This window comes from Heliangelus exortis, chromosome 2 (genome assembly GCF_036169615.1).
Source record: "Heliangelus exortis chromosome 2, bHelExo1.hap1, whole genome shotgun sequence".
NCBI lineage: Eukaryota > Metazoa > Chordata > Aves > Apodiformes > Trochilidae > Heliangelus > Heliangelus exortis.
Genome location: NC_092423.1, coordinates 113,619,921 through 113,647,466, shown reverse-complemented (window position 1 = coordinate 113,647,466; position 27,546 = coordinate 113,619,921). Strand labels below are relative to the sequence as shown.

The 27,546-nt window shown below is 37.3% G+C and overlaps 1 protein-coding gene across 3 annotated transcripts in view; it reads left to right on the top strand.

Annotated features, from left to right (window-relative positions):
• TOX (thymocyte selection associated high mobility group box) overlaps positions 1-27,546 on the top strand; it is a 221,142-nt gene that overhangs the window by 150,589 nt on the left and 43,007 nt on the right. For 2 of the 3 annotated variants that reach the window (XM_071737607.1, XM_071737606.1), the window contains exon 4: positions 24,753-25,031. The exons of the other annotated variant lie outside the window; for it this stretch is intronic. In XM_071737607.1, the coding sequence (XP_071593708.1) occupies positions 24,753-25,031 (279 nt within the window). The remainder of the gene's footprint in view (positions 1-24,752; positions 25,032-27,546) is intronic. 3 annotated transcript variants of the gene reach the window in all.

Sequence of the window (27,546 nt, the reverse complement as noted above, 5' to 3'; positions counted from 1 at the left end):
TTTATGAAAACAGTAGCAAACGTTGATCAGACTCTAAGTTGCCCAAATAGCTAGAAGTGGCATTGCAGACACATAGATGGACATTCAGCCTCTAGGAAATGTAAATCATTGTATTCGTCTGTACCTTCTCAAGTGCATGCAGAGTAGGAGAAGAGCCAAGTCAAGACATGAATCTATGAGTTCAATGATAGAACTGAATTCTACTTTCGTAATAATACCAAAGACAACAATAACATACATATATTTGAGAGGAGATATGATTCCTTGAGTGCTAATAGAGAAAATAATAGAGTAAAAATCTGTTCATTCCATGTAAAGGTGGAAAAAATATTGAAGAGTATTTAGTGATCACTTGAAAGGGGATTATGAAGGCTTTCATGCTTGGCTTTCCACCCCTGAAACTTCTGGTTTTCAATGCATGCAATCTTGAAAATCTACTTTTAATTGAAAAAGCATGTTAGTATGTTTTCAGAACATGTATCACCATCTTAAACTTTACTTCCTACTGCACAAAGTGCAGTATGGGACATGGTATCTACTGAACTGTAGAAAGAACCTTCAGAGAAGTCCTCAGGCTTTCATTTTATACAGATTTCCTTGAAATCGCTATAACCCTCTGATAGGGCTGCAGTCCAAAGCACAGTGAGGTTAAAGTGACTGATGAAAGAAGCAGACAGATAAAGGATCTAATAACTGACATAAGAAGTTAATCCCAGGTCTTCTAGCTCATGATTCAAACCCCATTACAATATTTGAAAAGGCTTGTAATGCCTCTGATGGACTTTGGATAGGACCTTGTTGTGCATGGAAGGGCTTTTGTCTTGGGTTTCACATTTGCTGGAGGAATTTCTATCCACATCTCAGTTTTTCTGTCTGACATGGGGGAAAAGATGTTTCTCTGCCTTACCAGTGCTTATTAAGTGTTTGGAAAATGCAGTAAAATTGAGTGGTAGAATTAGAAATATAGTATGTAAAAAGGCTTTTTTGTACTTAAAAATTCTCTATTATGGATTCCTTGTACAAATAACTTATCTAGTTACCTTTCTCATGGTAAAGCTCGTGTTTTCTTAACACTATACCTGTGTGCTCTGGGTTGTTTTGGCTGGGTTTTTTTGGGGTGGTTTTTTTTTTGTTGTTGTTTGAGAAAGGAGATACTATTCTGCTTCTCTGTTTTTCCTCACTGCAGAATTTGAGTTGAAAAATTATTTTTATTCTATCTATTTGAGTAGAAAAAAGCCCAAAATAAACACCAACCAAATAAAAAACATTACACCACCAAACAATACAGATTTTATTAAGAAACTCACAAATTTTTGCCAGTCTCTGCTTCCCAGGTTTTAATCGAGGATTTCTCATTGTCAGTTTTCCAGAGCAGATTGAAATAAATGTCTTTTATCACCCAACCATTGCAGGTGCACATTTCACTTGGAGGAGGTGGTGTTGAGCATCTGTGTTATATAGAGTATAAAAGGACCATAGTTTCCTCCTCTGTGGAGAATTGGCTATAGAAACATGCAAGTCCTGATGCTCTGCCTTTGTATATCTGCACTATGCTGTGTCTTGGTAGGTATCTTTGCACTTCTCCTGTGCCAGCCCTCCTTTCAATTGGCTGCATATGGCATCAAGGGAATTCCCATCAAGAGGAATGCTGGCTTGGGACTGAGTAACCAAAATTCAGGTTGCTGGTGTGGTTCAAGAAGGGAGGCTACAGGTTTATGGCAGCAGCAGAAAGGAGCACATGGCAGCCAAAACTGCCTCAGGAGAATCAAATGTGCTCATAAAAGAGATCCTTCAAACTGCTTCATGAAGGAGAATAGCAGAGTGGTGGCCTGCAATGGAGCACTGTGAGCAGCTGGTGGGATGTCCAAAATCTGTCCCATTATATTGGTGTAACACTCATTCCTAATTCCAGAAGATGATGTGCTGGAGGATCTTTTAACATAGCTCTTCATACGTATGTCTGCTGGAGGAAGTAAAGAGTACACTTAGGTCTAGGGAAATAAGTTGCATTTTTTTCATCCTAGAGTTCCTAATTTTAGACTTTCTTCTGTTGGTAATATTTCCTTGTACCCCTGAAAGGGGCATGCATAGGGTGCTGTATGACTTTGTTATAGCTATATAGAAAGTTCCTTAACACAAGCCTCACAGGACATGAGGATGGGGAGGAATTTCATTTCTTTCCTTCCTCTAATTTAACTGAAGAGTTTTCAATCTCAAACTTCAAATTATTATCAGAACAAGTTGTTATTTATTGTCTTGATTGATGGGGCATGTGAAGTGAGAAAGATTGTTGCGTATTTTGCCACTGTTTTTTTTGCTGCTGTATATGAAGGTGGTTTTGTGAGGATTTTACAACACATGTTGTGAGACATTCACCCTTTCTTGAGTCTTTTTATGTATCTACATTCCCATTATACTGTCCACACCCAACTGGAGGAGCAATGAAGTTTCAGGATCACACACATGGACTCATTTGCAAAGACTGGCCACAAGCAGAGTGCCAAGAGGAATATTTATTTCACTAGAATTGAATCTAGATACAGCAGTAGCACAGAGATAGGAAATATGGGCTGTGATTTACTGTAAATCACTGCTGCAATTTACTCTACTTCAATTGTACTAAAGGTAACTCTCCGAGGCCTGCAAGTTGTGTGCCAAGTCTTCAGTAGTGAAAATTCATATTACGTACTATTGAGCATGCGTTGGCCACTGGTGGTTTATTCTGTCCTGTACTAATACGTGGTTATCAAGTATTAAAAGTACTACTCTGATTTTTTGATAGTGCAAGGATTCTTTGCTAGAGGTAATTTCATAGAAATGTAAAAGACCTGGGGTTTGTTCCAAAACATACACATCCATTTGATCCCACTAGAATCAGATAAACATTTTCTACTGGCATTTCTAATAGATATTCTGTCCTTTTTAGAAGTTTTAAAAAGTATTTCTGTGGCTTTTTGCAGACTTCTGTGTTGGTACTTAGTTGGTGATTTCATAGAATCACAGAAGGGTTTGGGTTCGAAGGGACCTCAGAGAACATCTCATTCCAACCCTGCTGCCATGGGCAAGGACACCTCCCACCAGATCAGGTTGCTGAAAGCCCCATCCAACCTGGTCTTGAACACTTCAAGGGAGATGGCAGCTACAAGTCCTCTGGACAACCTGTTCTAGTGTTTCACCACCCTCAGAGTAAAAATTTCTTCCTAATGTCTAACTTAAATCTGCCCTTTTTCAGTGTAAAGCTGAAGTTCCCTACATACCCTTGTAGAAAGTCCCTCCCCAGCTTTCCTGTAGCTCCCCTGAGGTACTGGAAGGCCACCAGAAGGTCTTCCCAGAGTCTTCTCTTCTCCAGGCTGAACAACCCCAACTCTCTCAGTCTGTCTTCATAGGAGAGGTGCTCCAGCCCTCTGATCATCTTCATGGCCCCTCTGTGGACTCACTCCAACAGCCCTATGTCCTTCTTGTATTGGGGGTTCCAGAGCTGACACAGTACTCCAGATGGGGTCTTAATAGAGCTGAGTATGGAGAGAGCAGAGAGAGGAAAGTGGATTTCTTTTTAACATGTTCAAGTGATCGTTTATTCTTTTGGCATCCTTTTTTCACCATTTGCCTCTCTGGAGGAAAAGCTTTTTAAAATATACCATTAAAATGTTAACTAGGAGTAAGATGATCAAATTTTAAGGTTATATTTTCTGGTTCTCATTGAATGCTTACTTGGGAGTGAATTGTCAGTGGGATGTTTTAATTCTACCCATCCATGTTGGCTAGTCTGAGAGCTCCATTTTTTGCAAAATGGCATTTTTAATTTGCAATTAAAAAATCCCCCAACCTTCTGTAAGTTTGACTACATGCCCACCCCTCTCTTTCTGCATTCAGAAGAACCTGTCATCCTTCTGTGGGTGTTTTCTTACAAATTAAAGAAAGGAGAGTTGGCCTGTAGAGACTCAACTGCAAATACAGAAAAAGAAATTAGCTTATAACATTAGTAATGCTAACTATATTATCCAAAGCTATTCAGAGGACCTTGTTCTTTTGTTTGCAGGCATTCTTATTTTCACAGTACCTTTACCTCTAATGATACCTTATGAAAACCAGATTAGTTAGATAGAGATACAACTCCCCCCGTTTCAGACTGCAAACACAAAATTCAGCTGGTAAACATACAGACTCAGCCTTTTGAATATCTGGCCCTAAATGGTTCATGGCCCTCATACAATGCCCAGTTATAATTGAATTACACTGAGAGGATAACATGTTATTGTGTTGTCTTCTGTTGGGTTCATAGTAATTCTTATCATGTACTTCCAGAAGATGTTATTTTATTTTATTTTATTCATGGCATTACAGACAAGCCTTTAATGTATTTAATCTTGAAGGGCTCCCTGCATGAGAGCTACTTGTGCAAGCAAGGACTGTTCAGATGGGTAAAGACAAATCACTTGGGGCTTATTTCTCACATTTAGGCACAAAACTGTGCAAAAAAGAAGGCAAGGGAAATGGCTGTGCACTGCAGCTCGCAGAGCACAGAGCTAGGGTGTTGCTGGACCTTATAGCATTAAGGATCGTCCCTGCGTTGACTTTGGCAGGAACAAAAAAAGTACATGAGATGCCAAGCTTGGTGCAGGTTGTGTGCATTAGCCAGGGAGGGAACTGGTTAAGATACCCTGTTAAACAGTGAATCTTTAGCACTATTGCAGTAATATTGCAGAGGAGTGTTCATATAGGTTTGGCGAACATCATGAATAAACTGTTTTGTATGTAATTCACATGTGAAAGTAAAAAAACATTCTGCAGTTGCACATTGATTGGTCTGAGCTGTATTTAAGCTATTTAAGTAGTAAGTAGCAGTGGTGTATATAGTATAGTAACAGATTTGCATGACAAACATTCAGAGCATCAACTTGTGATATACTTCTTGTGATACTATCATTATTTATTTTATGGCTTGGCACTGCATGCTTGACAGGCTACTAATACATTATAATAAACTGCTATTACACGTGAACCCTTGCAGAGTAACCATAGTTACACACAGAGTACATTTCTTTTGGTTAAAGTAAACACAAACATAATGGTGGGGTAAGTACTGGAGCTTTATAGGTTAAGAGGTTGCTGCCAACAGTGAATAAAAGGAATGTATCTAACAGTTCAAAGTAAAATTCACCCTTTTATGAAGATTGAAACATGCTATTAAAGTAAATTATTATAGTGATTTGTTTTATTTTTGTCTTTGTGATATGATTACTTTGAGTCATCACCATTTTGGTTAGAGAACCTGAAAAAAAAATCCTCTTTAGTACTAGGCTCATCATCTCTGTAGAGCAGCTTGACAGTCCATTCTAATGCATTTTAACCAACTTATAAATCATTTTCTGGAGGCTAATGATTTATTACTGCTGTAATGAACTTCGGAGGCATCAATACATTAGTATCCACTTTGAAAAAAAGCCATTGTCAAATCCTATTGGAATGATGATCAGTTTACTATTGTTATTAATGACACCGATCAACTCTTGGAATCTATGAATAACCTGGTTAGGTGACAGAGGTCTTCCATTTGAGCAAAAATCAATGCATATGCAAAATAAAATTATGCCATTTTCTGGATCCTTTATCAGTGCCTGTGCTCCTATTGTCTGCAAAGATTTGGAACTGCTTGTAAGCTCACCAAAACTGGAGTGATTTAGGCATAGGAATTCCCGAAAATATTTGAAATTCAGAATTAGGCAATCTCTCTGCCTTAGGAGAGACTGCTTGTTACTTTGTTACCTAAACTCTTTCCAGATGTGGGTATATGCTACATACTTAATAGATGTGAGCTCTCAAATGGATTTCTCGTTGCTGTACCCTTTATTTTTTCTCTCTGGTAGAAGGAGTCTGTAATATGAGGAAATGAATGTTGCAGACTATACCAAGTGCTGGTTCCTAAATTCCTGAATTAATGATGGTTTACCTCTTTCTTTTTGAGATAAAAAATAGACCTGAGTGAACCGACCAAGATAGTAATTATCATGTTAGGGGTTTTTTTTTAGTGTTCAGAGATGTCAGAAATTTGACCTTTGAGGCTTTTAAATCTGACTTTGTTGCTTCTTTCCATTCATTAAGCTACAACCTTTGGTCTCTTGTCATAAAAGATAAATGAAGATTCACAAAATCTTTATTTAAGAGAAGATTTATTGTTTACATTAGTGTAGATTAAGTAGAAGCAAACTAACTATTTACTTTGCCAATCATGTCTTCTTGAACTTTGTGTTAGTTATCACAGTTCTATAATTACCATTTCCAAAAGTTCATTGCAAACTCAAAGTGTAAGTAGATTTTTTTTCCTATTTCTTTGAACTTTTATTATTTTATGTGTATAACTGGAAGAATATTTTTCATTTTTCATGTAGTGATCTCAAAAAAGAAATTAAGTGTCAAAATTATATAGCCAAAACATGGCCTCCATACACATATCATTGTATTTAAATTATTATTTTGCTCAGTATTTTCCACTGTGGAAGCAAATTATATAATATTTTTTTAATTTTTAAAATTTTTTAAATTTTTTTCTGCCACAGAAGTGTGTTTGTTGTCACACAAATTAAAAACAAAAGAAATTTTATGAAACAAATATAGTTGTTAAAATTCATCACTGTGAGCAGATACTCTCTGATGAAGAAATGAATAGGCAAGATCATACTGGCATGGCACAACTTTGTATGCTGATGTAGAAACTTGGGGTTTGTTACTGGTTTGGGGTTTGTTTTCAGTTTTGTTAATATATCCACCTAGAGGGAAGTTGCTTGAAATCGCTTGCTTGATGCTAGATTATAACTAACATTGTATGGATTCACAAAGTGACTGGAGGAAAAGAGGCAAGGATGCCCTCCAGCACGTGTGCTATCTCATCCCTTGAGGTCTGGATGAAACCAACTGAAATTATTTCCTCAGATGTCTCAAGAAGAGGGTATAAAGCACCCCTAGGAGCGATCACCTTTCTCCCTTCTTTAGGCAGCACGATGGCTGATGGAGACATGGTGCTTCTGGAAACACGTGAAGCCACTTGCTCTTCTCCATCCATTTGGACAATGATTTTTAGTTGTTTACTTCACTAAGAAACTCAGTGGTAACTGCTAACTGCTAATCTGCTAGTGTAAAATATATGTGAAGCACAATCTTCTAAAGAGGCATGAAAAGCAGCCTTAAAAGACAGTGAGAATAGCCTTGCTTCTAAACAAAAATCTGGAGATAGCCACCAGTGGCAGAAGCTTCAAGTGAAAAACAAACGGCTTGATTTGGAAGATATTGTAGATTAATACACAAGTTAAGCAAAACCATATGTGACAGTGGAAATCAATGTGTACATTTGTGAATCATTTTGGGGGATCAACTTGATATGATACAGCACAACACTTCATACATTCCTCATCCTGACTTTTTGTGGTCATAGTATAGTATATAGTTTAGCTCTCTGATTCAGATGCAGTTCAGCAGGGATTTACTTCTCAAGCTTGTGAGATCAAGTTTTGTAAATGCCCACAATTAACCAGCCAGACCTGCCATCTCAGAACTACACCAGAGAACAGCCCAAAGCCATGGATCATGTACCCACACCTCTGAGGAGGCCTCGTGGGTAGGTTAAACCTTACAGAGGGATCTAGACAGGTGAAACCAATGGGCCAAGGTTAATTGCATGAGGTTTAACAAGGCCAAATGCCAGGTCTTGCACCTGTGTCATAACAACCCCATGGTAAGCTGCAGACCTGGGGAAGTGTGGCTAGAGAGCTGCAGGGGTGGCCAAGAAGGCCAATGGCATCCTGGCTTGTATTAGGAACACTGTGGCCAGCAGGATTAGGGAGGTGATCATCTCTCTGTACTCAGCTCTGGTGAGGCCACATCTTGAGCTCTGTGTTCAGTTCTGGGCACCTCACTATAAGAGGGACAGAGAAGTGCTGGAGCGTGTCCAGAGAAGGGCAACAAAGCTCCTGAAGGGCCTGGAGCACAAGTCCTGTGAGGAGCAGCTGAGGGAGCTGGGGGTGTTTGGTTTGGAGAAGAGGAGGCTGAGAGGAGACCTTAGAGCTCTCTTCAACCACCTCAAGGGAGGTGGGAGCGAGGAGAGAAATGGCTTCTGCTCCTTAGTGAACTGTGACAGGAACAGAGGGAATGGATGGAAGCTGCACCAGGGGTTTAGGCTGGATATTAGGAAACATTTTTCACTGAGAGGGTTGTCAGGCATTGGAATGTCCCGCCCAGGACAGCAGTGGAGTCACCATCCCTCCAGGTATCTAAAAGGTGTTTGGGCCTGGTCCTTTGGGATGTGGTTTAGTAGTTAGATTATGGTGTTAGTCAAAGGTTGGACTGGATGATCTTGGAGGTCTCTTCCAACTTTAAACATTCTGTGATTTTGTGATCATTGGGTTCAGCCTATGCGCTGCAATTGGGGAGAAACAAGTTAGGTATAGCTTGTTCATTCAGCAGTTTTCAGAAGGCTGAGTAGCATGGCACTTATTTCAGTGAACATCTGCTACATAAATAGTTTCAGGAGTTATCATGGAAATGGAAAGCTGTGCTCTAATTCCTCTTACTGTATTTTACTGTAATTTTGGCTTTAAGTGGGATGAAAACCGTACTCCACCAGAACAAAGTTCTCTCTTTAAAATGCACAGTTATATCATACCTACTGAATTCTTCATTAAAGTCAGGATTTAATTTAGTTACTAAACATCTATTCTTTTTCCTTAAATTTTGAATGAGATGTAGTTGAATTATCTGTCATCTATCCATCAGTATATATTAATCTGTGCATGAATGTTTTTAAATATTTCCTTGTATTGATGATCTTCCTAATTTAATTAGGTGAAGTACTGGGACATATTCCTCTCTGCCATAGGAAAATACTGTAATCTTATTGTTGCAGGAATTTAAATTGTAGAATGTGGATTTAAAGTACTTTTTTTGTTCTGGTTCTTTAAGAAAAACTCTATGTGGAAGAGGTAAGGGCTTTGCATTTCACCAGTATGGTTATGAAAACATAATGTCCAAAGATTATACTAATAAATCATTAAGATCAGTATTTTAAAGTATATAGGAAAACTATAACCTGGTTTGGATCCTCAACTAAAAGAGCATCCTCAAAAGAGCCTCAGCCTCAATAGGAAGCAAAAATTTTTTTTTCTGTCCCTGAATCAGCCTCTATGTGCTAAAAAAAAAAAATTAAAAAATGACAGACTATGCAGGGCTACATGAATTCATCTTTTTGCAGATTCTGATAGTTGCTGCCAGGTGGGGAGGATTTCCTGTTGTACTTTCTACAATATTAATTACAGCAATGGATTTGCTTTAGAGCAGTAACAGGAAGATGTCTCTTGTTAAATTCTTGTCAGTAAAAACAGAACAGTTTCTTTAACATCAGTAGAGATTTTCACAGTAGTTGTCAGCCACAGTGGTCCAGTCAGACTTTAAAGATTATTAGAACTGACAACCACTGAGTAAGTGTAGAAATTCCCTGTAATTCTACAATAAAGTGATGCTCTGATGATTCAGAATTGTAATGTACGTATTCAAAAATATCAGTCCTAGAATACTATCATAATATTCATGTTATTAAATAGTATGGAGTGAGGTGCTGGGAAAAAAAAACAACTTAAAAGCAAAATCATTATAAATCAGATAAAGCTGAAAAGCATGGCTTGTAGTTATATCTTGTCACAACAACTCACCTATATTTCAACTGGGGAAATGAAAAAGTATCCAATGAATTTTAACACCTTGTAGTGTTCATGTTTGCCTTTTGAACTTGTTTATTTTTGCTAGTCCTGAAATGACATAATTAAATGCTGAGAAACATGAGCATCACATTGATAACATGCCTATAATTCAAAAGTATTTCTGTTGGTTTCATTTACTAACCTTACATGAAAATATATAAAGATTAATTGGTTACAAATCATCTGTTATCTTTTTCTCAAATCAAGGAGAGCATTTTGGATGCAATGGCAGCTTCCCAAGCTCTAGACTGAGACAAATAGAGGATGTCAGGCCCTGGTGTAGATTGCTTTAGATGGCACAGTTTGGTAACTCACCTAGAATTCAGTTAAGAATTCAGTTTACCATTTCTTGGCCGGAATAGAGCCCCACTTGCTCTTCTATGGTTTTGTTGACTCTACAAAGCTGGCAAGAGTAAAATTTAATAATATAAGAAGATTGAGTTATCTGTCTTAAAAAAAATACACCTGCTACAGCAGATGCTACTTACTCAAATGTAAGAATAAAAGCAATCCTTTTCAGGTGCCATAAAGGGCAACCATAACATTATCAAACTGTGCAACAGCAGCTCAGATTTTTCAAAATAAAAAACTAAATTCTCTTAATTTAAATATAACATTTTAACAAGTTTGAAATGTTCTTTCCTTCATATTACAGACATAGGGTTAAAAATCCTTTAAAAATATCTTTATATATGCAGAAAAGTAATTAAATGCTTGGACTTGATTTTAAGGTTTCCAAAATTAGATTTAGTTTTCAGAGCATCATAGAAGACACTTTAGAATCCTTCTTTTTCTCTAACACATAAATACTTTCTATGTATTTTGGTGCACTTCTTAGAAACTTAGAATGTAAATGCAATAAGAATGTCTCTCTTGTATAAAGAGCAAGGTTGACCAAGTATCTAGGTATGTTTTTCTTTTTCACTGAAAAAATGCATTTATTCTCTTAAAACATCTTCTTAGTTCTTAAAACATCTTCTAAGTCTTCTTAAAATGCAAAATAAGCCAAGATTTTACATATATATATATATATATATATAGTTCTAAGCATAGTAGTAAAAGTATAATTTGTTCTAAGTACCTCTGTCAGCTGAATGCAGTATGTTTCCTTTATTCTTCAAAGAGAGAGGACATTCATTAATTCATTAAATTCATATCTACAAAAAACACTGGGGCTTTGTTTTGGCTTTACATTCATGAGGAACTCCTCTGCTTTTCTCAGATGAAGATTTAGACAATTAGAATGACAATTTCCCTACACTTATTACACTACACTTATGTAGCTTGTCTGTGCTTCTTGAGAACCAGAAAGGGTGTATTGCAGATTGAAAACAGAGGAATGAAGGATAACTGAAGGAACTTGAGACCTATCTGGTTTGTTACTCACATCCTCCTCTTTCACAATGTAAAGTAAACAAAGGCTAATGCTGAAAGTTAAGCTGACTTTGTTCAGTTTATTTTCTTTCCATATGCTTCTAATTTCTGCATTCAACCAGTCTCTCAAACATCCTTCATCAGTCTTTCTGTAGTTATTCAGTCAGATTTTATGTAAACCGAATCCTGAGATCTATGTACTCTACCTGGCAAGGTAATTATGAAAATTGCCCATGCAAATTTGGAAAAGGCACACATAATTTACGAGCTAGAGGCTTACCTAGTAGTTTGCATGCATATTTACCTGAATTGCATTCATAATTGCAGTAATTATATGAACAGTCATGGATGCACTTTTACACACACAGAAACTACATTTTTCAATTTCTTCCTGAAAGAAGTAAAGCCATTGCTTTTCTGACAGCATTTGAGAGAGGATAAGGTGACTCTGTGTAGTCAAAAAATTCAGGATTGCTAGTAGAGGATGACCCTGTTCTAGGGGTAGAAGGGATGACACAATGTGAATTTACACACTAGTTGAATGTTGCAGTGGGATGAAGGGCTCACCTGAAGGAAGCCTGTGTCACATCAACAAGACAGAGCAGTGTGGATAGTTCCTTCTGTTATTTGGGATATTCCTCTGTCAGGTCATTTTGAGATTATGTGAATTCTATTCTTTCTACCAGTTGAATTTTCCCTTCTCTAATTGTGTGAGTACTTGTCAGCATAGCTTCCAGGTTTCCTGTCTGGTAGTGTAAAAGCCTGACACATTGATCCCATCTTAGATTTGGGTGCATTTGATGCACCCTGACATTAACAGGGATTCGACACCTTAATACATGAAAAATTAGAACAAAGGCCTCTGTCTTTCAACAGAGCTGAGGTATGGGCAGCTAAAGAATCTGGAGATTTCAGAACAAGGTAAGTGTGCTCACAGTAGCCTGGAAGATGACAGAGGGCTGCAAAGATGATTAAGGTAGTGGAACATCTGCCTTATGAGGAAAGGCTGGGGAAGCTGAATGTTTTTAGCTTGAAGAAAGGGGGATTGAGGGGACACCTCATTAATGTTTATAAGTATGTACAATATGTATGTATATGTGTAGTGAGAATGGAATTCTCAGTGATGACCAATGATGGAACAAGGGGAACATGGGTTCAAGTTGGAGAATAAGAGGTTCTGTGTAAAAATAAGAAAAAGATTTTTCACTGTGAAAGTGACAGAACACTGGAAGTGGCTGCCCAGGGAGGTTGTTAAGCCTTTTTCTCTGGAGACATTCAAAACCCTCCTGGATGTGTTCCTGTGTGACATACATTAGGTGATCCTGCTCTGGCAGGAGGGTTGGACTCGATGATCTTTAGAGGCCCCTTTCAACTCCTAACATTCTGGGATTCTGTGAAACATAGGCAGTTGTATTTTGTCTGGTGTAATTATTATTTACTATCACTTATCATCATATTTAGCACCAGATAACAGTAGGTTAGACAGTCCCAAATAGATGTTAGACATTGATTAATATGATGAGACCCTCATCCAAAAAGAAAGGGAAGAGGAAGACTTCCTAGGGAATTTTAGATTCCCTTTAAAATTATGCAACGTGGAGGCTATGCTGAGAAACACCAGGGCCATTTCTTTGAATGGTCTTTTCTCCAGACAACATTGTCCTGAATACACAGTGGCTTCAGCCTTCTGTGATGTGAAAAAATCCTGCTAGAGCCCAACTTTGTGGACTCGTTAATCTGTTTTACTTATGGTTACATCTCCTTCTTCACCATGACAACGTAATTTCCACAACTTGAAAGTTCTTGCATTTCAGGTTTATTTTTTTAATGTCCTGAACTTGTGTTCTGTAAACATCTTCATTCATGTTTGGTTTTTTTTTTCTTTGCAGATAGCAATTAGTTGCTCCCTAAATTTCACTTAAAATTTTTCTGTATTGTTGTGGATTCCATACAAAATAAGTGAAGTACCTTGCATTTTGCTACTATGTCAGGAATGTAATATCCCACGACATCCTTACTGCAGACTCCACTACGCTTTCTTGGCTTGTAGGAACTGAGTAAAATCACTGTATAAATGTTCAGAAAAAATCACTTCCCTAGCTGTTGATTGCTGCCTGGCAATGTTAAAAGTACAGGTTTTCTCTGCTAAGCCAAGGTTGCTGCTTTATTTGAAAGATGAATGGGACAGCAAGAGGTTTCAGGATCTAAAAGAATAAACTGAATAATGAGTTTTAAAAGAAATCATAAGTTGTGGTTCCCTGAAGTGTGTTCCTTTTCAGAAAATTATGGCTTTTGCTTTTTTCTCGTAATTGTTTTGGTAAGTTGATCAGGCTTTATTAAGGAAAGTATCCAGCATTTAGATATATCAAACCAAGAAAATTAAGAGATATTCTTAAATTAAAAAGTAGGTTCCCAGGAAGGTCTTCTGTCACAATATAAAGAACACGAACCAAAATGGATTTACTAATCTTTCTCTTTTGAGACTGCTCAATATATCTGTTCATAATCTACATAGTTGAAAATAAAATAATTGAGATTTTTCTTGTTTCAGAATTATAATATTGGACTTGGCAAGCTGTAGATGTATAATTACACTAGAGATGTTAAATAGGTTTTAGAGACAAAATTGTAAATAATACAATACAGAAGAATGATGGGCTTATTAACATATCATTAAATCACTTTTTCCTGAGAGCAAAGGGTATTTTTCATAACATAAAAAAGAGTCTTGCCTAGCAGTAACACATGTGCTTGATGTTTACAAAATCCACAATATTTGGCTATGGCATTAAGTTTATATTGCAAGAAAAATTATGGCAATATAATTACAAATATCAGTAAGTTGATCACTTAATAACAATAGCACATGTATGAAAATCTACCTCTGCTGAGGTAAATGTTTTGCAGACCTTTGATTTCAACTTCCATGAGTGCTGTCACTCACACTGAGGATTTACAGGGCTGCAACATAGCAGTAGGAAGATTTGGTAAAAGATCCTTTCACTAATGTAATTTAAACAATACAACTCATTGTTATTAGTCTAAATTATGGATTTTGTCAAGATTTTGCACTTAATAAATAGTTGAATCATGTGGGATATAGGGTATTTTTCAGAGTTACTGCTGTCAGCCAGGAAAATTATCTTCTTTAACAATGAAAATTAACTTAGTCCAGAAATGAACAAAATGTACACTCAAAACCTAGATAACTTCTGTGTTCAGCAAACATACATCACTGGCAATAGATGTTTAATGTGAAGTCACGGTTCTATGAGGTTTAGTTGCAGAGTTGCACAGAGTTAAAGAAGATTTTATTTTAATATAACTGTTGTGTATGGGAATGTAAGAGCTAGCACAGCACCATTGTTTCCATCCAGCAATGAAATGTCCAGCAAAATACTTTGCTTAAACAAGGATGGTATTTATCAACGAACCTTCAGGACTCTGAGCCATCTGAGTTTCCTTGATCCAACCATTCCTCAATTTTCTCATGTTCATACTTAGCTTATAGTTAATATAGTAGAGGATTTTATTATTGTCACAATGCCATTCTTAAATCATAACCCCACATTGGACAGTATGGCTCCAGAAAATACTATCAAGGATATTCCACAGTACAGTAGGTAAGATGAAGAATATAGAGAATTGCAGACTAGGTCTGCTTGTGTTCCCCTGGTTTCGAAGATCCAACTTTGTATCCCATTGGAATGGAAAAAAAGATATGTTAAATGTTTCTGGGGAACAGCAGGGTATCTCATATGCCTAATGATGAGGATAATGAGATGATTAGAGCATGTAGCAGAATAAGCTTTTAGTCCATTATCTGCCTTCCAAATGGCAGAGATTTTCATTTGAGATCCTTCTGTCCTTTATATCCAGCAGGTGGACAACACTGGAAAGACAGCCTCTTCCCCCATGCAGAAGATTTTTTTTTTTTTTTTTTTTTTTTTAGTGAAGCATCTTGCTTAGATTAAATATCATTGACAATATTTCAAAAATCTCTCATTCCACCTGATGTGCAGCACAGTTAGTTCAGCTTTGTGAGAGAATTGGCATTTCTTTGGAAGGAGAAAGGGTGCATTTTGTATCCTATAGAGTTTTCCTATAGATCTGAGAGCCATGAAATACCCAAATATTGCACCAACTTTTCAGGTGTCCCAGCTGTTTAGTGGGATTTCTTAACCAGAAGGAATTTTCTTTTCTCACATGGACATCTCCTGCACTTAGGCAGACCTCCTGGCACAGGACCTGAGGAACCTAGCTTTTCAGATAAGATACTGAACTCAAGCTGAACCTTCTTTGGGATAGTTGACTGGAACAGTTATTGACAAAAAGAGGACACAGAAGGACACAAGTTAGCCAGATGTGCTTTTCCAATGAGTCTTGCTTAATATAGCATATTGAGGATTTCGTATTGTTTTGTGCAGCACTGCCAGATAGAAAGCTCTAACTGTTCATCAGGTGGTGTGACAGGATAAGAAGGCAAGAGCCCATCAAGATCCAGAATTTGTTGTTGCACATGGAAGGAATGCAACGAGTAGAAATCTAGGGATGGGTTTTGTCAAAAGGATATGAGAATTGAGGAAAAGTATAAACTAACATGGTATACAGTGTGGAATAGCCAAGAATCATCTGTGGTTATAGCTCATATTTATTTTCTGTTTCATCTCCCAGTATTTCTCCCTGTTGCATCTGTCATTAATGAGCATAGGTCCAGTAGCTTCTGCTTTGGAAGTCATCCCTTACTGAATCTAAGCACATTAAAACAATATGAGAGCTTGATGGGACTAGAATTTGAAGGGTTACTTGGTCATTCAAGGCCTCAATATCTTCCTTGAAGATTTTCACACCCATCAAGTTAGTAAATGATTGCATCTGTTTCCCTAGGCATACAGACATTGGCATACCTAAATTATTCATAGGGAGTCAGTAGTAACATAATAAATACTGCAGTCAAGTCACATTTTAGTCTTTACTAAGTGTAAACATCCATAAATACATTTATTTAAATATCCCTGTCTAATTCTAATATTTCCAATTTATTTCAAATTAAACACTTAATAAATGCTATGCAAGCTGCGTTTTCTTTTGAAATACATAATGTGATGAATAGAAATAGCTCATTGGAAATTTATTTAAATGCCAAATCCCCCAATCTTCTAAATATTAACACCATATATAAAATATTTAAAATAAATATGTCAACATTTAGTGTCAGCTGCACTGATATCACTGAGAGATACACAACTGTCATGTTGAGATACACATCTAACATGCCCTATCTACTTCCCTGGCCCTACGCTGTGCTTAGCACTCTCCACTCTCATGTGGTTAGATCCTCTTTCAGTAAATCTGTTAGAAACTTTACAATCCATCTAATGGAGGATGACAGTGATTCAAGAAAGCCTCTGCCTTTTATTAATATAAATGTATCTAATAACATTTCCTTTACTTTGTGGTAGGGAAAGATGGATGATGTGGTCACCTGGTACCTTTGTCTGTTACAGCAGATAGAATGACCAACATGTGACAGATAATAGTCACATTGCCCATCACAGCAGGAAGACAGTTTGATACTGTTGTGGTGACCATCAGAGAAAAGAAAAGAACAGAACAGAATAGCACAGAATGGAACAGAATAGAGCAGAAGCCAACAAAGGTTACAGCAGTCTCACACTGGCTACGGTGTTGGTGGTGGGCAGTCACAGGAGCACAGCACTGCAAAGATGGGTAGCTTCCTGCATCCCCTTTTCCACCCTGCCCTACAGCAAGCAGAGCTTCACACTGTTCACAGTGTTTCCAAGCATCTAGTTTGTATTCCTAGACTTAATCATTTCAAGTGCCTGGGCTGGGATGCATCTATTTTTGTTGACTAAAAGAAGGGGAGACAAAATTGTCTCTTGCGAGCATCTTTCTGACTTCATTTCTTTTGATGAAAGGCTATTGATTCAGGTGTGTTTGAGTGAGCCTGTGAAAATACTGCTGACTCAGGAGTTCTTTGGCATCACTAACATAAATGTGAAATGCATGATTGTTTCCTTCTATGAATACCTGGTGCAATACAAACTATTTCTGTTGTTATTTGCAAAAAAGCAGTGGAGGGATAATACTGTTATCAGGAGACATGATATAGGCTAGAATATATGACTTGTACCTCCTAGATTCCATTTGTCTGTTGTCAACCTATACCTGCTGTTAAGCATTAGATACTTGAAGAAATACCAGAAAAAGATAACACAAATTATTCACCATTAATTCTTTAAAATGAGTCACTATTAAAAGCCTAATTGTTTGCTGAGAGGGTCCAAATTAGTGGACTTTGAAAGATCAAACAAAATTGAAGATATTTGTCCAAATTAAAATGGAAGTATGCATTCAGAGTATACCAAATGAACATGTATGCTCTTGTAATAATAATTTTATTATCTTCAGCTTCCAGGCCAGACTTTTAATTATGACCCTTTATATCAGTGAAAACCATGTATTCAGGATTAAAAACCTATTTCTTTAACTAGTCTAGTTAAAGACTGTGGTTTGATATATTCTGTGCTACAACTTTTATAAAAACCAGAGAACACTTCTAATAACACTTTTCTAATTTCATGGTTCAGTGCACAGTCAGTAAAGATTTAAATAATTCAGAAAGAAAGCCTATTCTGTTTCTTTATTAGAAGTTTGAGTCAGGCAAATTCTTTGACATTTAATATGTTTTTAACCCTTTTAATAACTTCTTATAATGAAATTTATTGGAAGTTGTTTTAAATACAGGGTTATTACATTAGAGTGAATAGCAGTCAGTAGTTTTTTTATTATTAGTTTTGAGACCTTGGTCCTGTGTGACTCGAAGGATATTAAAACATAAAGTAGAAAAGAATGTTAATAGTCACCAAATTAACTGTGTACAAGAAATACAGAAACTGTATATCACTGCATTCTTGTCATTATATGATTATCCTATAAACTTCTGTAGTTGAAGTTTAAGTGTATAATTGTTTTAAATGAGCTTAAGATCACTTTCAGAACCAGTATTATGTAAGACAACCTGAAGTGGTTTAGTTTTTAACAGAATGATTTTGAAAATATTAGAGTAGTAAATTTAAGAGGGTTGGGTTTTTTTATAGTTTAGGAGGCTTTTTACATGTGAGGTTTCTGCTGTTTGATTTTAAGACTGTTTTCCTAATCAACAGAAAATTTTAATGATCCTTTCATTTTATCCCAAAAATGCACTGGGAATAGTATATAAAATACACTTGTGTGCAACACTTAAATATTCCCCAAATTCCCACTCACTTGAAAGCATAGTCTTTCATTATGCATATATTATTTATATATATATATATATTTATATATTCTCTTCTGACACAGAGAGAATTATAAAAATGAAGGGATGAGAACAAATCCCTTCCTCTCTTAGGTGGTGCTTTGAGTTATCCTTTTAATGTGCTTTGAATGGTTCTCTGTGGTCATTTTACAGTAACCTTAGATCTCCTAACAAATCTTTGTTTAGCACTCATTCTCTTACATATGCACTAAAAGAAGACTTGGTTGCAGACATTATTTTTACTTAAATGAGAGGAAACAAAGATCTGATAGTATGTGATCTTTGGGTTTGGTCGGCCTTCATTCATGACAGGACCTACATTCCAGTTCTGAGTTTTGCCCATCCTAATTAATGCATCCTAACTTCTTGGCAGATTTTGGCCTTCCAAATATTTGGATACCTTTTTTTCTGTTTTTCTCTGTTGTAAAAATATGTTGAAGTTATATCAGCTTCTAAGTAATCTCACTGAATAGCATCCCTATGATGGGAAACAACGTGAAATTGTATGGTTTGCTCTTGGTTCAGTTGCAATTCATCCTTACCACCAACATGCATGGTATAACTTTGAGGTTCTTCTGTATGATTACCAGTATGAACTGAGTGAAAGGTGTCTAAAATGGGCATTCCTGTGTTTTTAGCCACTCATTTAAGTCTAAATTTAGCTCTAATTGTATGATGAATATTGCTTGCATCTTGGCTTATTGAAGAAAATTATGAGGATTTTTGGTCTTGCATTTGTTTGTTTTGATCATAAATGGTACCTATGGTTTCCCAAAGATAATGCCTCCTCTGAGTGCTAGCTCTCACAAACCTGTCTGTCACCTTGGTATTATCTTCTGTCTTTAAATCTTGAATTGGGGCATTAAGTGATTACTCGGGAATTCATATATTTTTCTCTCTTTTTTATCGAACTTCTCTGTGTCAATGGAAAACACCTCACAGATGTGCATTGTCTTGTGGTAGAAGACAATTTAAACATCTAAAGTAAAACCAATAAAGTTTCTAAGCTAATTTCATGGCTTTTCAGCAAGTTGGCACAACTGGAGCTAGTGCTGCTTTTTAAAGTAGCTTTATGTGGGAAGAGAAAAGCATTCAGATTTAATGTGGCACGGGTAGAGACACAAGTTGCCCTAGGAATATGAGAATGAAAGAAATGCCTTCTGCCTACCAAAAGATATCTATGTTGCCTACACGGTGACTCAGCTGAGTGATGCCAGTGAAGAAGGAAGCACACTGGGGCTATCTTCATAGATAACCTTTAGAAGATCCCCTGATTATTTTTAAAGTGCATTGATCAGATCGTAGCTTCCTATTTGGAGTATGAAAAAATGTTGCTTTCTGATTTACCCTGAACTCTTTGAATTTGCTCCCGAAAGCCACCTCCTGCCATTAGTTAAAAGTGCTACAATTTGACCCTTTCTGCATCTTGCATAGGTTAACCAGCTTGTACCCAAAAGCCAGATAGCCAGGGATTTTTTTAATGCTATATGCTATATCCTATAAGAGATGGATGATTTTGTCTGAATGCTGTGTCAGATAAGAATATCTGTATTTTGTGGACTCTGGGGCACAGTATTTCATGAAAGATGAAGGTTAGTGGGCATAGTCCAGAGGACAGCAGGAAGAATGATCAGAGGTTTAGAAAACACAGTCAGTATATGAAAAAAGTCTTTCAATCTTTAGGTTTGGTTGTTTAGTCTAAAGAAGAATAAACTGAAGGGAAATTCATAATAGCCTCCTAGTGTGTACAACTTTTCTGTAAAGAAGGAGAAAAACATTCCTCATGTCCACTGGGAGCAGAGCAAAAAGTAGTAGGTTTAAATTACAACAAAGGAGATTTAGGTGAGACATTACAGAAAAAAGCCCTTTTCACTGTAAGGATAGTTAAGCACAAGAATTGCCTAGGGAGGTTATGAAGAGGTTAGACAAACATCTGTCAGAAATGATTTAGGTATAGCTAATCCTGCTGTGAGATAAAGTGTTGGACTAAATAACCTTTTGAGGTCCCTTCTAGCACTATTTTCTGTGATTAGGATACTGTGTTCACATCGTCCGTCAATAAGATATTTCTGTGCAGGGATGATAGCACTGTATTCTGCATTGTGTACTTTGCTTTGTTTTTGCTTTAAACTGATGGGAAAAACAAGAGTCTGATGTTTAAAGTGCTTTAGCTTTACTCATAGTACCTTGGGATATTTGAGCAGGGCATTGGGAGCTTGTTTTCAGCCAGACAGCCCTCTTCTGGTTTTGAAACAAACACGTGCTGATAAGGGTTATCACTACACACCTCAAAATTAGCAGCTTCTACTATGCCTGTTAACTTGCAAACACTTATATGGGTGGATGCTCAGTTTCTGTTTATAAGCAAAATGCAAACAGAAAAAAAAAAAAATTAGCCATGAAATGTTTCATAGCTTTCCCGTTAGTGAAAACAAAATAAAACCAGGCATGTTCTAAAGCTGAATATAACACAAGTTGTGAAACCCTGAAACTGACAGATGGAGAATGATATTAAAGTGCCAGATATTATCATTATTACCTCATCGGAGAGACCATTGAAGGCATCAGTTACAGACCATCCTTATCCTCTGTAACACTCAAACTCTAACTTTGTTCTTCCATTTGGCATTCTGCCACCCAGCAGGATTTGTGTTCAGCTTTGCATTCATCAGGAATGTGTTGGCAATATTGCTTCTGCATACTGAATATGGCTCCAGCACATTGGTGGGTTTTGTAAAATTCCATCTGGAGGAACAAGGAATAGGAAGCTTCTGATTTTTAAGTAGTTTAAAAGAAACTGGTCATTTTTTGAATGTAATGTTGACAGAGTGTGTGTCTGATTTGTGCCACTGTTCTGTCAGAGACAAGGTCATCATGGCTTTTGAGATAGGGGCTTACTGTCACACTGCAACAGTGACACAAATGTGTGGTTTTCATGGGTGGGTTTGTTTGTGAACCCAACAGGGAAGATGTTCTTGGTTTGTTGATCCCTTAGGAATGTGAAGGTTCACCATTACATTTTCCATGATGTAATCTCATAGCTTCTCAAAGTTATGTGGTGAGCTGCTGATTCTTATTCAAAGAATGAGCAGCCTTTTTGCATCTTCTTAGACAATCCTGTTTTTTCACTAGGAAGGGGCAGGATAGATAAAGGCAGGCTCTGCAGTGCATGGCAGACGTGAGCCAGAAGCCTCATCTGTTTATGTGGATCCTCCTTGCTGAGGGCCACTGCAAGTTCTAGCAAGTTCTCTGCAATCAGGTCACTTAGGTGAGGGTTTCTGGGTTAGGCTTTAGAAGGAAACATGTACTGTAAAACAAATTTATGTGCTGCTTACACCTGCTTTTGTAAAGGTAGCCTGATAGTAATCTGATTAAAAATTTAGAAAACAAACTAAATTCATGTGAAAAGAAATATACCTTTTTTTTTTTCCTACTGCTCTACCTCATTTTCCATCCTCAGAATTTACCTAGTGAAGGGTTCTCTTCCAAATAGACATATATATATATTTATATATATATATAGTAACAAGTGATAGGATGAGAGAAAATCACCTCAAGTTGCATATTAGAAAAAACTTCTTCATTGTAAGGGTTGTCAGGCACTGGAACAGGCTGCCCAGGGACTTGGTTGAGTCACTATCCCTGGAGGTTTTTTTAAAAGACATGAGATGTGGAGCATAAGGACAAGGTTTAGTAGTGGACTTGGGATTTTTAGGTTTAGTGGTTGGACCTGATGACCTTATAGGTATTTTTCCAACCTAAATAATTCTATGATTCTATATATACTTGTGTTTTGTATGGTGATACATCCAATACTGTCCAGTTGGTGTCATGTTATCTCAAACTGTATGTTTAGCACTGGAGCTAAAAGTGAATCATGGGCTGTTTAAAGTTATATGTTGTTTAAAAATAACAAGCACGGAATATTCTGCAGTATCTACCTGATAACATTTAAAGTTCATATGAAGAATTTTTTTAGTAAAGGAGAGATGATTCAAATAATAGCAATTGTATTATGTTTTACTCGGAGAAAAGTAATTAAAATTATAACCTTTACCCTGCTTTCAGAGGTCAATACTTTGCAAGTTCATTTAAAATCAGAGCTGTTAGGAGTTTCAAGCAGTGCTTGTTTCCTTTCCAAAGAATCATTAGGAAGCATGGCTTTATTAAAAAAGCAACCTTGCTTTTCCAGCCTTTCGTGAGGGGGTGTATTCCCAGCCCCAATCTGGCACCAGAGGGTGCTGCCCAGGAAAACCCAAGGTATTTCCAAGAGAAGCAGGGTGGGTTTGGTCCCCACAGGTTGGTGGGCACACCCGGGAAGGGCATACACTTATGCTGAGGCTGAAGGGAGGACTTTTAGGGGGTGTTGTCTCCCTCTCCCCAGGGACCAAGGGATTTTTCCATGCCCTTCTCCCTGACTCCACACTGGCTGAGAGTGCCTGGGGCAGCCCTCCCACACTCCTGCTCCCTGTTTCTCAGCTGCTGCTCAGCCCAACAAATGGATGCAGAGCAAAACAACTGAGCAGCATTACAGCTTCACAGGTTCAGCTGTTCTGGTACAGGTTGCCTGCTAGAGGAAGAGATAATTCTAGCTTTCAGGTCTAATATGCTTGGTGAGGAGAGAAGCTGATACGGGGGGGAAGAGAACAAGAAGTCAGCAGCAATCTTTAAAAACAGAAATGTTTGCCAAGATTGAAATTTTAGCCATCAGGTGATTTCATACACTGCATTGTCTCTGCTCCTCTCCCTCACTGCCTTAGTAGTCATAAAATGAACTTGAACATATTTGTATCCATAACCCTTTTTTTTCCAAAAGCTATTAATTTCTAAAACAATATAGATAGGGGTATAATTGTGATGCCACATTGTCAGAAGCTATTTCAAATAGTTTTCAGAGACACGTACATGTACAGTGGTAAGTATGCCATAACTAATGGTGTTATTAGTTTTATTTACTGCCAGCCGCTCAGCTTTACAAAAAAATCAATCCCCAAGCTCATAAAGTATCTCACTAAAATTAATAAATTTTTACAGTCAATAATAAGAGAAAAAGTGGTTACAGGTTTATCTTTCTCTGTGCATTACTTGAAAAGAATCTTATAGATTGCTTTGATACATAGGAATGTGTTTATGAGAGAGAGGTCATCGGACTCACTAGCTATAAAAAGTTTTAAAAGTAAATCTGAATGATCTTCAGACAATTCAGATGATGTGTCTGCCAGAGACTGTCAGGAGAATAAATGTGGTTATGTTAATATATTGAACCATTAACACATGTCCTTATCATAATGGAACTTACACAATGGTAGTTCCTGTCAGCTTCTACTCGATACATACAGCATGTTTGTCTGATGCATGGAGAGACAACTCTATCTATTTCATTTCAGCTCTGAATTGACACTTCAATTTTAAATCACCCACAGAACACCTCAGCTTAAATCTGAGTTTCTCCCTGGTAGTCTTTGCTATTTGTCACGTTTCCCTTTCAGTATACTGAAAAGATGTTGCAGACAATCTGCTGTAGTGTGTGTGTATGGTGGTGCATTTGACCTCTGGACAAGAAAAGAGTTTCATCCTCCAGTGCTTTTAATTCTTATCCTTGCAGAGACTGAATTTGTTGCTTGCATTAAAATAGTATGTCTCGTTAATGCTAAGAAGCAGTGACCCACATAGCACAATGGATTCATTCGTCAATCCTGCATCTTCTGAGCTTTCTGTTCATATATGTCTTAGCAGCAAATCAACTCAGAAATCATTTAATCAGTCTATCAATGCATCCTTCTTGTCAGTCCTCGGAATCCTGAAAATTCCAGTATCTCATTGGGCAGCACCTGGCAAAACAAATTTGGATCTAATACTAGATGCACAAACTGAAAACTGCAGCTCCCAAAGTCACAGCTCATACACGCAAAAATCCTAAGAAAAGTAGGATGTGGAAATTGTTTCGGATTTTGAGGCATGTTCTGATATGGTTCTGAACTTGAGAGTGCAAACCTGTCCCTGTTAGCATTTCTGAAATATTCTACGTGCAGTTCCAGCAAGCAGTGCCCTTTTGCTCCCCCTATAAAGAAACAAGCTTTCGTTGCTTTTTGCTATTCCCATGGGCTGAGGCTTGAGCCTCAGTAGTTTATAACAGCCAGTGTTATGCAAATGTCAATCATATCCTTACTCTGTTTATTTCCAGTATTTACATGTTTATTTAAGTACTTGCCATTTTTTAAGCCTTATATAGCCTATCAGGCCAACCAGGCTCTAAAGGAACAGAACACTTTATTAGTGATATGCTTAATACAGTTTTTTTCCTCTTGTAGATGCAAGATTTACGGAATACAGAAGGAGCCCAGTATAGTTCCCATCCTCAGATGGCAACCATGAGGCCAAGGGTTCAACCTGCAGATATTAGGCAGCCAGGAATGATGCAGCACGGGCAGCTGACTACTATTAACCAGTCCCAGCTCAGTGCACAGCTTGGTTTGAATATGGGTGGAAACAGTGTTCCTCACAACTCGCCCTCTCCACCTGGAAGCAAATCTGCAACTCCTTCACCATCCAGTTCAGTCCATGAAGATGAAGGAGAAGATAGCTCTAAGGTAGGCTTAGATGCTAGGTTTACTGTGTCAATGGTGGATATTTTCAGGACCTGCTAAATGAATCGTATGGCCACAGTCATTAAGGTGATACTTTATACATTTTTGGTGGTTGACTGAAGTGAATAAAGGGTTATGAATACAGAACTTATAGTTTCCAGTCCTTCTGGAAGTCAATTCTGCAGGCAGCTTGAGTAAATTACATCATTCCTCTTTGTGAGAGCAAACTGCAATCCTGTAAAACACTCACAGGATAAGCATTCCTTTAGGACATTATATTAAAGGTTGACTTTTCTCACTTGCATAGATAGGATGTTTGTTCCCAGTTAAAGATCAAGTTACTGCTATAAAAAGTATGAACGATCTGCACAATATGCTGGTCTTTGCTACTTGGTCACAGGATGAGTAAACAGAACATCATAGCAATCAGAACAGAAAGATCCCCTACTAACTTTAAAAAATCCCACTTAGAAAATCTTGAAGACCTATTATGTATTTATACTTTGGGAGGTGCCAACACTCCATCATTTTAGTACCAATATAGGCATGAAGTAATAATATTCATTTACATAATAAATTTCTTTAAACTATAAATGCTGATTTACATCACAGGTTTTGAATGCAAAAGCATCCCAAGCCTTCCAAAATCCTGAAAACCTCCCCCAAAAATGCACAAGTATATTATTTTAATATTGCAGATACAAAAGCTGAGGCACAAAGACTGGGACTTAGCACAAAGTCATCCCATAACCCTGGAATAGACCATATTGAAATTAAGAACTTCTTTATCTCTCTTTTATGATCTCTACAAAATAGGAGTCCTGTTAGAGCAGTCCTGTAGTGTGGTGTGTACCATGTAGTGTACCATGGCCATGCCTTGTGGGGAAACATTGTAGGCTTGCTAGGAATGTGAAGAAAACATATTATGAGTCACTGAGGAGGTATAATCCAGTCAAGAAATGTAAGTCTGATTTGTCTTCAATTTATATTGGTTTTCATGCCTCAAGCTATAAAATAATCATGTAATTGGAGACATATGTTTTAGTACATTTGGAATAAATTCTGATTCAAAAGTTTTATTTCAGGACTTTCCCCTGATTTCACAAACTTGGGGTTTAAAAAATTACTGAATAATTCATACATTTTAAAAGAGCCCTTCCTTGCTAAGGAAGACTTTAGAATACAGCTATGTAAAAATAGTTCCAGGCAGCCTTTACTTTTTCAGAATAATTTACTTGCTACTCCTATTGCTTTGTTAATATTTTTACATATATTGGGAGTGTGCAAAGTTCTCTAAACTTTGGGAGAAAGCATCCACTCGGATAATTAAGATATCCTTTCTGTTTCTATAAAGCATTTCAGTTATTTAACCCCTACTTTTCATCTACTTCTCCACTGCAACTCTCCATGTTAGCATAAGTGCAGAGTTGTGGTTTCACGCAGACAGGACTCATCTGGAGCTCATGTTCTCAATAAAGAAATACTAAGAACTGCAGACTGAGAAGAATTAGTTCTTCTGTTGTGGAAGCCAGTTTACATAGTGTTCAGCTTTTTAACAAGCCATGGTAATTTGGAAAACTCTCTTTAAAATTATCTCATTCTCATTCTAAGCAGAAAAATGGGAGAAAAGGGACAATATACAAGACAAAATTAAATTCAGTATGCTGAAGTTATGTTACCCTAAAATTCAATAATTATACTTTCTCCACTAGGAGCAAAAGCTTTAAAGGATATTAAATTTGGTTAATAATGACTGAGGGCATAAATTCATCTTCATCTAGTACAGTTTAAGATGCAAGCTTGATGGAGGGGGAGGGTGCAGATTATGTCATGCCTGTCTTCTGTGGAATTTTTTAAGTCTTTGTGAAAAGTGCTGAAGTTGGCTACTATGGGATGATGGGAGACCATCAGGGGCTCACATGCCCGATCTGATGCAAAGGTTCTTCTTTAGTTGCCTCCATAAAAGTCATGAGGGTTTGAATACTAAGTATAAGAAGTTAATGTGTTGCTGTAGATCATGATTTAAACCCCTCCACTTTGTATCTTTCTGTCTTACTGCTCTTCCTGGAAGCTGCCAATGAATGGGTAGCAATATTTAGAACAAGTCAGCTTTCTGTGGAGATCTTTCTCCCCAGCACAACAATATTGCATTTTCTCAAAGCTGCTTTGGAGGGGCCTGTAAGGGTTCTTCTCAGTCCCGAAATCCTTCTCCCAGTGAGAAAAGGCACTGGGTGGGGACAGGAAGAGATAGAGCAGTCATTCTGTTTCCTGTGAGAGCCTCTACCTTTTACCTGAATATAACTTTGCTAAATGTAAAGTTTTCTCTTTGTATTATAAACTATTGTGTAGATGTGTGGTATTACTTAATAGATCAGGGGTCATTAGTCAGCCCTTGAGTAGAATTGCACACGCTGCTGTTATGTAGTAGCTGCTGGAGCTCGCTGCATTTGCACAGCTTCATGAAGTTAGTGAGATCTTCCTGTCACAAGAGCTGTGTGAAGAACAAGTCCCTCTGAAT